At 35.1% G+C, this 12,340-nt stretch overlaps 1 protein-coding gene across 1 annotated transcript in view; it reads right to left on the bottom strand.

Annotated features, from left to right (window-relative positions):
- Window positions 1–1,963: 1,963 nt before the first annotated feature.
- Window positions 1,964–12,340, bottom strand: part of LOC144445249 (laminin subunit alpha-2-like) — a 132,392-nt gene continuing 122,015 nt past the window's right edge. The window contains exons 39-42 of the mRNA XM_078134791.1: window positions 7,072–7,225; window positions 6,225–6,355; window positions 5,074–5,293; window positions 1,964–4,065 (exon numbers count right to left, since the gene is read on the bottom strand). Of these exons, the coding sequence (XP_077990917.1) occupies window positions 3,920–4,065; window positions 5,074–5,293; window positions 6,225–6,355; window positions 7,072–7,225 (651 nt within the window). The 3' untranslated portion in view covers window positions 1,964–3,919. The remainder of the gene's footprint in view (window positions 4,066–5,073; window positions 5,294–6,224; window positions 6,356–7,071; window positions 7,226–12,340) is intronic.

The following is a 12,340-nucleotide window of genomic DNA, read 5'->3' as shown; positions in this document are numbered from 1 at the left end:
AAGAAAGGTTAGGGAATGAAAAACAACTGAAAGGAAGTGTTATCACCCCCACCAAAAAATGAAAAAAAAATCTAATAATAACTAACATTTTCGCTGCTCTCTGAGGATAGTAGTCACTTTAGAATACCTGGCCATCCTAGAGGTGTTCACAATGTATCGCGTATCATGCATGTACCATAACGGTACTTTTGATATCTTTGGGAATGACTTTTCTCTATGTAGTTTATTGTCTGTATCAATGTCCTTTCACTGTTGACATATACCAGAATTGTTGTCTCTCATGTCCTTGCAACATAACAGCAATTCTGAAAGCGAAGCAAGTCGTACTAAAAACAAAAGAAATTGAACAGCAAGATAGAGGGCGCTAGTCTAGTCATTTGACTAAACGCAACCCCCAACCGAACATCAATATAATCTTCTGGGTTTTTTTTACTTAATCATCCATTGACAGAATGATTACTGAACCTAAATTATAAAGCTAAAGTTACCACGGAAACCTCAAGGATTCAACAAGTACTTATGAATTACCCCATAAAAAGATTTAATAAATGATTTTCATCTTTCATCTTTCATCAATAAAACAATAACACTATACAACCCACTCAGAATGCAAGCTACTTTAAAAAATATATTCACTTTTTTTTTCAAAATGCACATCAATTATGCTATCATGTTCATTTTAACAATTTTCCATCTACACATCCTAACTAATGTTCCCACCAAATACCAAGTCAATCGTTTGGCAATATTTGACTTAAGGTAATTTTACACACACACACACACACACACACACACAGGCAGACTTTGTGATGCCTAAAGCATAACTGAACTACCTCAGAGTTCAGTTATGCTAAAACAAAGTCAGTCAAGATCAAACTACTGTAGAATTGTAACATACATCCACCTATACACACACATACATTCAATAACACACATCACACACAAAGTTTTGATGCAAACTAATTTTATTCACTACTTTCAAACACAGACCCTTCTGTAGAACACAAAGATAAAACATTACCATTCAACTTTGATCACATAATTAGGTCAACAATGTGTACCTTATTATTATTCAATGTTTGCTTTTAGTGATCAACAATTGTAGGAACAACTACGACTGATTTTAATAGAATTACTTTTTTTAAGACCGAAATCAAATCCTGGTGAAAACACATAAACCTTGACTTTCTTTGTATCATTTAAATGAATGACAATACCTCACAGCTGACAAGTAAAAATCAACACGCTTAAAAAATAAAACATTTCACAGTAAAAACAACATCACAACTTTGACGTACGACAAAACAGAAAATAAAAGTTTGACACATTAAAAGTTTACATTATTACAAAATAAATTCAAGACCACCCTGTTTCTCAGCTGTTCTGATTCATACTGTGTTTTCTTAATTTTCAAGGCACTACTTTTAAAACCAACTTTTTAAGTAGGATTGTAAGAAGTCTACCTATGACAAATAAGATACACTAATCATGTGGCTTCAACTTGACTGATCATGTGATAACCATGTGACTTCAAAATGACTGATCATGTGATAATCACATGGTTGTCATGTGACTTCAACTTGACTGTTGTTCTGATAAAACTCTCTTTAACATTTCTAATTCAATCACAGGTACAGGATTTGGAGAATGCTTTAGACTTTTAAAAACTTTGTAGTTAACTTAAAGTGGCCATATGGATAAGGATTGGGTATTTATTTTGGATTTGTAATTTATAAAACATTTTTATCATGGACTTCCTACTTGAAAAATCAATGTGAAACAACATAGACCAAGTCTGTGTTTGAAACTCAATACATGGCAAAGAGCTAAAATTTGTGTAAAAAGTTTGTTATTGTACATACAATAAAGATTTTACACATTTATTAATGTTTTACAATTTATTGAGTTACAAACAAAGACTTGACATATGCTGTTTCACATTAATTTTCCAAGTAGGAAGCCATGATAAAATTGTTTTATAAATTAAAAATCCAAAATAAATACCCAATCCTCATCCATATGACCACTTTAACATTGCGATAACACTAGGTATGAAACTGGCAAAATGATAACATGTATAAATTGTATAAAAGAAAGAAAAGTTACAAATGTAATTCAAATCGTTATAAAACTCTTTTAATTTTTTTAATTAATTAAAAATGCCAAGTTTATGGCATGTAGTTGTCCTGGTGAATACTAATAACATTAACAGTAAATGTTTTATCTCTGCCTTGTTTTTATCCGATTAAGAGTGACAACAAACTGCAGTAATTGTTACAATAAAAGTCACTTCCCTTCTCTGAATCTGACAGAGTTTAAGCTGCGTGAAATAAATATGTGTGAAGGGGATACCAAATACCAAATCTGTGTGTGAAACTACAAAATCTACGTCTCAGAAATATTTTATGTCAATTTGTTTTGACCATCTTGTTCGCTTTTCTAGCTAATAATGACAAAAACTTAACCATATGTGGCACTTACAATCTCAACAGAATGAAAATATGGCATGCCCATATATGGTAACATGGTGGTAGCCATTTAGGACTTAGTATGTCCATATATGGTCAATACAGTAGTAGTAGTAGAATGGGCCATGACCATATATGGTTGTAACAAAGGGTCAACACTGTTATAATGGATTAGAGAATGACTTAGCATTTAACAATGTTAACTAATTTACCTACATAATTTTGGTGAGAAACCATACAAAGCATGGCAGATAAAATGTTACCATGGTAATTCATTGTTCTACTGACTGATAACAGTGGAGACTATGTGCCATATATGCAAGTTTTGACAAAAAATTCCCTTGTACTGATTGGCCTTACACTTGCCTTACTTTGATCTTGATCATATGAACACAGAAAGTCTTTCAACAAATTAGCATAAAACATAAATTATTTAATCAACTAAAAACCTACGGCTAAAAACTCTACTTCTAAAATGTCTAAAATCATTGTCAGAGTCCAATTTATTGACAGTAATGTCCAGTCATCACACATAAAGGATTTATTGATGGAGTTGAGGTAGGAATCACTCAATAAACATGACATACACATCACATATGGGTACATGATGCACAGATACTAGTAGTATATATACCTTGTACAAATGATACACACATGCACAATGAACATACCATGCACACACATCATATGCACATGATGCACACATAGCATACATACCGAGTACACATGATGCACACATGGCATACATACCATGTACACATGATACACACATGGCATACATACCATGTACACATGATGCACACATGACATACATACCATATACACATGATGCATACATACCATGTACACATGATACACACACAGCATACATAAGGTGCACATGATATACAATAGAAATATACTACATGCACAAGACATACACGTCATAATATGACATACATACCATGTATGCAACATACTTATGTACATCAAATAACACAATGTACACATGACATGTTACAGTGATGTGGATAAAACAGTGGCATACAGTCACGAAAGAAATCTAAAAAACGTTTTTTAGTTCTAACAGCTAAAAAGTTCATATCAATGATAGCCTTAAAAATGTATATGGACAACACAAATACTTCAATATGCCAATTTAAATGTTCAGAGGCTTTTAAAAGAATTTTTGACAGACGACATGTACAGACCTGTTTACATCATTCTAATTAAAATCTGAGATACTCGCTTTCAAAGTAAAAATGTTTAAAACAGTATTTTGTTTGCCAAAGTCTTGAGTTTGATATTATCTACATTACTGTATGTCATTCAATACCTAGATGTGATATTCAGTGAATGTACATGACATTCAGTGACTGTGCATGACATTCAGAGACTGTTTATGACATTTGGAAAGTGTATAAAACATTCAGTGTCACTGGTACAATACTGTCAACATGTGGTATTGAAGTCTAGACGAATGGACAGGAGTTAGGACGAACATTGACCAACTCTGGTGCTTGACTCAAGTCTTGTACGGTATCCTGTATCTCAATGTTACGAATACAACCAACAAACTTATCAGCAATGGTCAGCGCTTTCTGTGCCAATGCAGTATCTATAAAAAACAAACAAATAAATAAATAAATAAATAAATAAATAAATAAATAAATAAATACAAATATTTACATATTAGAACCATTCAATGCAAATAATTATTAATACTACTGGCAGAAAAATTTTGTTGCAATTACTGAAATAATGCTATACATTGTCTTTTGTATAAAGCATAAACGTTATCAATAAAGTTTACTTTAATGGGGAACACCCGCTCCAGGACATTTTCATAAACTACGGGTTCTGGAGAAACATTTCATGATTTCGTATCACCTACAATTATTTGCAATTACAGAGAAACATCAAGTTGATCTTGTACTTTTTATAGGGTATCTTTGCGATGGTGCCAATGCATCATGGGAGTCAGCAGAAATAATGTGTTCAATGGTTGAACAATGAATATTCATGAGCACTGAGTGTCTATACCCAACAGTGTAAAACAAGATCAACTTGATTTTTTTCCAGTAATTGCAAGTAATTGTAGATGATATAAAATGATGAAATGACTCTAAAAAACCATAGTTTATGGAAATGATTTAATTTCCGGAAGTAGCATTCCTCTTTAACTACACAAATACTTCAAATCAGAAAGACGGAATTTAGCTGCGAGAAAAATGAAATACAAGAATTCTGAATTTGTCATATTTCACTATCTATTCTGCTAATTTTTGTATTGAAAATTTCTATTGGCTGTACTTGGTTTTCTGGGAAAATTTAGAGCTTTTCTGTGTCTGCATAAAGATATGAAATGGTCACAGGTAACGCCAGGGTTTGACCTCTTTGGGTTAAAGGTTAAATGAGGTCAAAGTTCAAAACTCTCGCATAGTTCTATTTAATTAATTTTCTTGACCTTTACGTGATATAACACAATAACAGCACAAAATCACCAACAAATTTTTTAATTTGAAAATGAAAAAAAGAGATTGTTTTGAGTAACTGTAAAATTGGTCTGCATGTATGAAACTTACCTGGATAAAAAACAAAACAAAAAAAACCCACACAAACTTACCTGGATATCCTCCCAAATACAATGGATTATTAGTGTCTGCTGAACTGCTTATTTCTTGTGTACCACCACCAGTGTACTCATCATCAACTATCAACTCTAATGCATTCTTTATTTTGTATGCTTTTACTGTATGCCATCGGTTATCACATAGGGTGTATTCTGACTCTGATGTGAAGACGGCCTCAAACATACCAGCTCCATTGTTAGCACGCAATGCCAGCTATAAAGAATATAACAATAGAAATTATATATTGTTAGCTCTGAACTACACCAGCTTTTGTTACTACAGCTTTGCTCAATTTGAACTACAGAGGGCAGTCAACATACCAGACCTACTGCAAGCATGCAGAACAAGCTATAAAGTGTTCAACAACAAAAAAAAAGTTTCAATTTTTAGCCCTAAACTAAACTGTTGGATGTCACTAAAGCTTTGCTGAATTTGAACTACAGAGGGCAGCACACATGCTAGCTCAATTGCAAGCATGAAATATAAGCTGAAAAGTACACAACAAAAAGCTATACTACAAATCACAGAGATTGTGCTCAATTTGAACTATAGGGGGCAGCAGACATTATTAACCCCCATCATTAGCACCAAGTTAAAAGAATACAAATAACATAGATATGAAAGTCTCAGTCGTAACTGTATGCTGTTGGAAGTCACAACGACTTTGCTGAATTTGAACTATAGGTGGCAGTATACATACATATTAGGCCTGTCATTACCACATAATAGAAAGACCACGAATAAAAATGCTAACTATATACTGCTGACTGTCATAAAGATTATGCTGAATCTGAACTCTAGGGGGCAGTATACATATTACTTTGTTTACTGACTGTGCTACAAAGACAATGACACTATTCTGACAGTCGCAATTAAGTTGAACGTACTTTTATAATTGTCTCTTCATGCGGCAACTCATACTTAGTTTTCCTAATTTAACTCATTTAGTTTTTGTCACTGCATATCACTTTCTCGAAATAGCACACACAGATGACATCCATTTAATTCATTTGGTCACTTAGCACTAACAGCTCCTCTCTCCTTTCACAAATTATTGCCAGATCAAATTACTGAGGCCACCCCATCAGTTGACTAGAAGGGCTTATGCATTTTGAACACTAGAGGGCAGTATACTATGTCTCACCTGTCCATTGACGAGTTCCAGCCCAAAACAGTCGTTGCGTTCATTTGCTACGCTCAAAATGACACCATTGTTTTGAGTAGTGCGGAACTCCAAAGAAATGACCATATCTGGACCAACACGGAATGTTTCATCTGGAAGAAAGTATATAAAAATCCAAGTTTATCAGTGCCTATAACTTACACATTTGTAGAATTGTAAAATTTGATTATCATTCTCTCTAAAATGATTTACTTCTATTTTTGGACTGATTTCCTCTTTCCATAATATCAAACTCCCAGTCATGATATTTTCCTAAATTAGCATAAATTAGCATATTATCCTTGGTATCTAAAAATAGCATAATTTGTAGTAATGAACAAACATTACACCAACTCAACTCCTAAAACCACACACATATATAAATGATAGAAATACTAGCAGAGTATGAGAATGAAGGTTTTTGGTTTCTTCTCACATATTAAAAGTAAAAATATTTCTGCTTACTGAGTCAGAATATCAGTGAAAATAATCAGACATTTTTGCCACCATATTGTCTGCATAGCAAAGCATGTGCTTCAATGGGCTGACGTTACATGGGATTTGTTGCCTGTAAGAGTTGTAGTGTTGCGCCAACCTAATCAGTCTGCTTCTAACAATACAAAGGGTTGACCGATGTGTGAGGACACCCCGTCATGGCGGACCTTACAGACTACATGGGCTGGAGACCAGTGATTTCCCTTTACTCTCTGAGTAGCAATATTTATGATATCATAACATAAACAACACTGATCCTAGTGGTGGTGGTGGTAGTGGTGGTGGTGGTGGTGGTTGTAACTTAGTCAAGTCAGATGAAAACTAAGTGTCTTACCTAACACAGCATATCCATTGCCTTCAAAGTATGCTCCATTCTCTACCTGCCTATAACATGGTGTTACATCCACACTGGCTAAAGGTGCAGCTAAATCTATGGTAGTTCCACTTATTTGAAACTTTCGTATGCAACTATCAAGACTGTTAACTACCTACAGAGAGAGAGAGACAAAAATATTTGGTGTCAGATTCATGAAAAGATAGTACAAAATAACGATTCAAAAGTTTCTTTTTTGGAATATCATTTCTCTTCTAACCCCCCCCCCCTCCCCCTTTCCACATGCATATAATTGTGGTAGCCCTATTAATTTGTAAAAAAACTGGCTACAAATATTACCAATATGACAGTTTGTGTGTGTGTGTGTGTGTGTGTGTGTGTGTGTGTGTGTGTGTGTGGGTGTGTGTGTGTGTGCATGCGCATGTGTGTGTGTATGTGTGTGTGTGTGTGTGCATGCGCATGTGTTTGTGTGTGTGTGTGCGTGTGTGTGTGTGTATGTGTGTGTGTGTGTGTGTGTGTGTGTGTGTGTGTGTGTGTGTGTGTGTGTGTGTGTGTGTGTGTGTATCACCTGCTGAAAACCATCCTGCCCCAAAATATCAACCTGCTATGGAAACAGTAGATCTGGAAGTAACTTTTTTGTTCATTTTGCAAAAATCAGCGATTCCATGTAATTGCATTTATTATACTGGATATTAGACCCTCCTAGATAGTTGTGAAACAGAATAGAAATTTTTTAAAGTGCTACGTTCTATTTCAAAATGATCTATTTTCAATGCAACGTGGGTGAAAATAAGTACAAATTGGGATGCAGTATCATTCCTGATAGTGACGATTGCTTTGAAAAAAAAAAACACATCTGAGCCTTCAAGGAGTTTGGTGGGGTTAGTGCACTATTGTTGGGTAGGACATATTTGCATATTAATGAAGCAAAACGTGAGGATTTCTAAAAATTCTTAATTCCTACGCATTGCCACTCTTCCACACACACGTATGCAAGTACTGTTTACTATGTTATACAACTCAACATTCAACCTTCACAACGTCACATATTATTATCTTATGAATAAACTAATTAATTCATCTCTACGCTAGTCACATTTTCAAATACGCTGTACAGAATCATCAATACTGATACAAGTTTGATTCAATTATTTTAAATATCTCCCTTGGTACGTTGTGATATGCATCTACACGAGATGGCCATAAAATTTAGGAGACGGAAGTAATTAATTATGCAAATTACTCATTAATATGCATGCCACAGTAAGAAAGGTTCTGGAATTCTGATGCGTACAGGTTTTGAAACAGAATATCTATGGTTTATTCCTAAGGATTGTTTGGTTAATGGAAAGATCACTTACACTGTTACAGTTGGGTATCTGATGCAGCACATTATGCAAATTATGCAAATTATGTATTCAAAAACTGCATTTCATTGTACCTATGGCTATAACAATTCAAGTCACTATATTGTCTTGTAATTCTGAAGTTTATCCTACGTGAGGGTGCCACTCTCTTCTGTGAGTAGATTTGATTGACTTGCTGGCACCCTTAAATATTCAGTAGCCCTAAATCTATGGCAGCCCTTAAATACATGGTAGTTCCTAAAAAAAATAGTAGCCACTAAATATATGGTAGTCCCTAAATAAATGGTAGCCCCATAGCGTATGGCAGTCTCTAAAAAAATGGTAGCCCCTAAACATATGGCACTCTAAAAAAAATACATATGGCAGTCTCTAAAAAAATGGTAGCCCCTAAACATATGGCACTCTAAAAAAATACATATGGCAGTCTCTAAAAAAATGGTAGCCCCTAAACATATGGCACTCTAAAAAAATACATATGGCAGTCTCTAAAAAAATGGTAGCCCCTAAACATATGGCAGTCTCTAAATAAATGGTAGCCCCTAAACATATGGCAGTCTCTAAAAAAATGGTAGCCCCTAAACATATGGCAGTCTCTAAAAAAAAATGGTAGCCCTAAATATATGGCAGTCTCTTTATAATGGTAACCGTCAATATATTTTGCTATATACATGGTAGCCCCTAAATAAATGGTAGCCCCTAAATATATACACATTGGTTGATTGGAAAAAGGAAAATAACATACTGCTAATCTACGCCATCTTCCAAGACATTGGCATCTTAAGTATACTTCATGCTATATGTAGAGGCAGTGTTGGGGGAGGGGGGAGGGGGAGGGGGCTAGAGGGGGCTGTGGATTTAGGATTAAAGAAGACTATTATGATCAAAGACATTCAAATTTGATTTGATTTGATTTAAAATTGTATGACTGCCTTAAGTGAGTTGTTTGGTAACCCTACATCATTGACTAGATGAGCTTCTGAGACGCAATGTATAATACTTCCAACTGATTGCATGATCACTTTGATAACATTTCAGTAACAACATGAAAAATACAGGAGACAGATAGACGCGACTCATAGAAGAGATCACTAGTGGGAAAGGTTTAACGAAATGATGTTACAATCACAAATTTGAGAATTTGATGCGATGTGATAGAAAAGTAAGAAATTATGACATTGTAGGAGACAGCAGGAGACAGATCCTAGAAACACAGGTAATACAATCACTTGTTGACAGACAGACAGAACGACATAAATCTTATAAGCTATACTGATCACCTTAAACAAAATATGCCTCGAGAAAATAAATGAAGTAAGATTTTCATTTCACTACTTGCTGCAAGAATTTAGACTTTTTTCTACTGACCTTTTCCAAATTGAGAAAAAAATATGGGTCAGTGTACAAAAATTTGAATTGTAAAATTATTTGATACATAGAAACAATGATTTGTAATTCTTTCAAAATGGCTGCCAACCTGAATGTTCACATTAATAGGAATTTGATAAAATTTCATGAATATTTTTTTTTGCAAAGTTCAGTATCAGCTTTGACATTTTTAAAACATGTGAATTAATATTACGACTAAAATACTTTCAAATTCAAACAATTATCTACAAATTTAAGATGGAAATATTCAAGACAGTGTTATCTATCTTTGGAATTACCAAATATTAGTAGTACTGAATAAAATTTTGAAAAAAAAAAGTTTTTTTTTTTTTAATTTTTACAAAGTGGTGAACTAGATCTAGTGTGATAGGAGTTCAAATACCTAGAAAGACATCGCAAAGCAATGAAGTTGAACAAAACACTTAAAAAAAGAACAGAACTAAAGTATAGAACAGGAAATAGCCACAGGGCATGCAGTCATGCAACGAACCAAATTAGAAAGTTATGCGAGTCTTTACAGTTCAAATGCCAATAGAGGGTGTGTGTACGGTCAATGGTTTATACTTCGCGCTTATTTTATAATGTCGTTGACCTCGCATTTTCTTGGGTTAAGTCAAGAATTAGTGAAGACATCAAATTGGGAATAATATCATTTATTTGCACTGAGTTAGTTATATCAGGAAAGATACAGAATTAGGAAAACATTTTATGATAAGTGGATTTTATGTAATAGTATTTGAGTGAGGTACGTTTTAGAACAGAAATTAGACTGTAGGTTAATCACAGAAATATTTTATATGGAGATCCCTGGTAGCTAGCTAACACTGTTAGCATGCAATTGGCATTTAGAAGCATTTGTCTTTGCACAACTTTCTTTCTTTGCTTTTTAGAGTGCTCTTTTCTTTGACAAATATGTATCAAGAAATTGGTTTCTCCACTCCTCTTTAGTACTGGGTGTTCCCCTCAACATATAATGGGTGAATACATTAGGAAACTGCTTTCCCCTCTCTAGTACTGAGTGTTCCCCTCAACATATAATGGGTGAATACATTAGGAAACTGCTTTCCCCTCTCTAGTACTGGGTGTTCCCCTCAACATATACTGGGTGAATACATTAGGAAACTGCTTTCCCCTCTCTAGTACTGGGTGTTCCCCTCAACATATACTGGGTGAATACATTAGGAAACTGCTTTCCCCTCTCTAGTACTGGGTGTTCCCCTCAACATATAATGGGTGAATACATTAGGAAACTGCTTTCCCCTCTCTAGTACTGGGTGTTCCCCTCAACATATAATGGGTGAATACATTAGGAAACTGCTTTCCCCTCTCTAGTACTGGGTGTTTCCCTCAATATATAATGGGTGAATACATTAGGAAACTGCTTTCCCCTCTCTAGTACTGGGTGTTCCCCTCAACATATAATGGGTGAATACATTAGGAAACTGCTTTCCCCTCTCTAGTACTGGGTGTTCCCCTCAACATATAATGGGTGAATACATTAGGAAACTGCTTTCCCCTCTCTAGTACTGGGTATTTCCCTCAACATATAATGGGTGAATACATTAGGAAACTGCTTTCCCCTCTCTAGTACTGGGTATTTCCCTCAACATATAATGGGTGAATACATTAGGAAACTGCTTTCCCCTCTCTAGTACTGGGTGTTCCCCTCAACATATAATGGGTGAATACATTAGGAAACTGCTTTCCCCTCTCTAGTACTGGGTGTTCCCCTCAACATATAATGGGTGAATACATTAGGAAACTGCTTTCCCCTCTCTAGTACTGGGTGTTCCCCTCAACATATAATGGGTGAATACATTAGGAAACTGCTTTCCCCTCTCTAGTACTGGGTGTTCCCCTCAACATATAATGGGTGAATACATTAGGAAACTGCTTTCCCCTCTCTAGTACTGGGTGTTCCCCTCAACATATAATGGGTGAATACATTAGGAAACTGCTTTCCCCTCTCTAGTACTGAGTGTTCCCCTCAACATATAATGGGTGAATACATTAGGAAACTGCTTTCCCCTCTCTAGCACTGGGTGTTCCCCTCAACATATAATGGGTGAATACATTAGGAAACTGCTTTCCCCTCTCTAGCACTGGGTGTTCCCCTCAACATATAATGGGTGAATACATTAGGAAACTGCTTTCCCCTCTCTAGTACTGGGTGTTCCCCTTCCAACACTTATGAGTGAATGTTTTCCCCTCTTTAGTAATGGGTGTTCCCGCCAATACTTATGGGTGAATACATTAGGAAACTGCTTTCCCCTCTCTATTAAAGGGTTTCCCCAAAAAAACTACTGGTAAATATATCAGAAACAGCCACCCCCCCCCACCCCCCCCAATATCACTGGGGTTCCCATCAAAAAGAAAAGGTTGATCATACCATTGTATGTGAAATTAGACCAAGACCAGATTAGCATTAAAATTCAGGATTAAAACACAGTTTTCTGGCAGAGTTGTTGGAAAGTTAATCCTATGTAATCCTTATGGTTCCATATATAAGCTAATAC

The sequence above is a fragment of the Glandiceps talaboti genome, chromosome 14, assembly GCF_964340395.1.
Source record: "Glandiceps talaboti chromosome 14, keGlaTala1.1, whole genome shotgun sequence".
NCBI classification, from domain to species: Eukaryota; Metazoa; Hemichordata; class Enteropneusta; family Spengelidae; genus Glandiceps; species Glandiceps talaboti.
The sequence above is the reverse complement of the archived record's forward strand: the minus strand, read 5'-3'. Positions and strand labels throughout refer to the sequence as shown.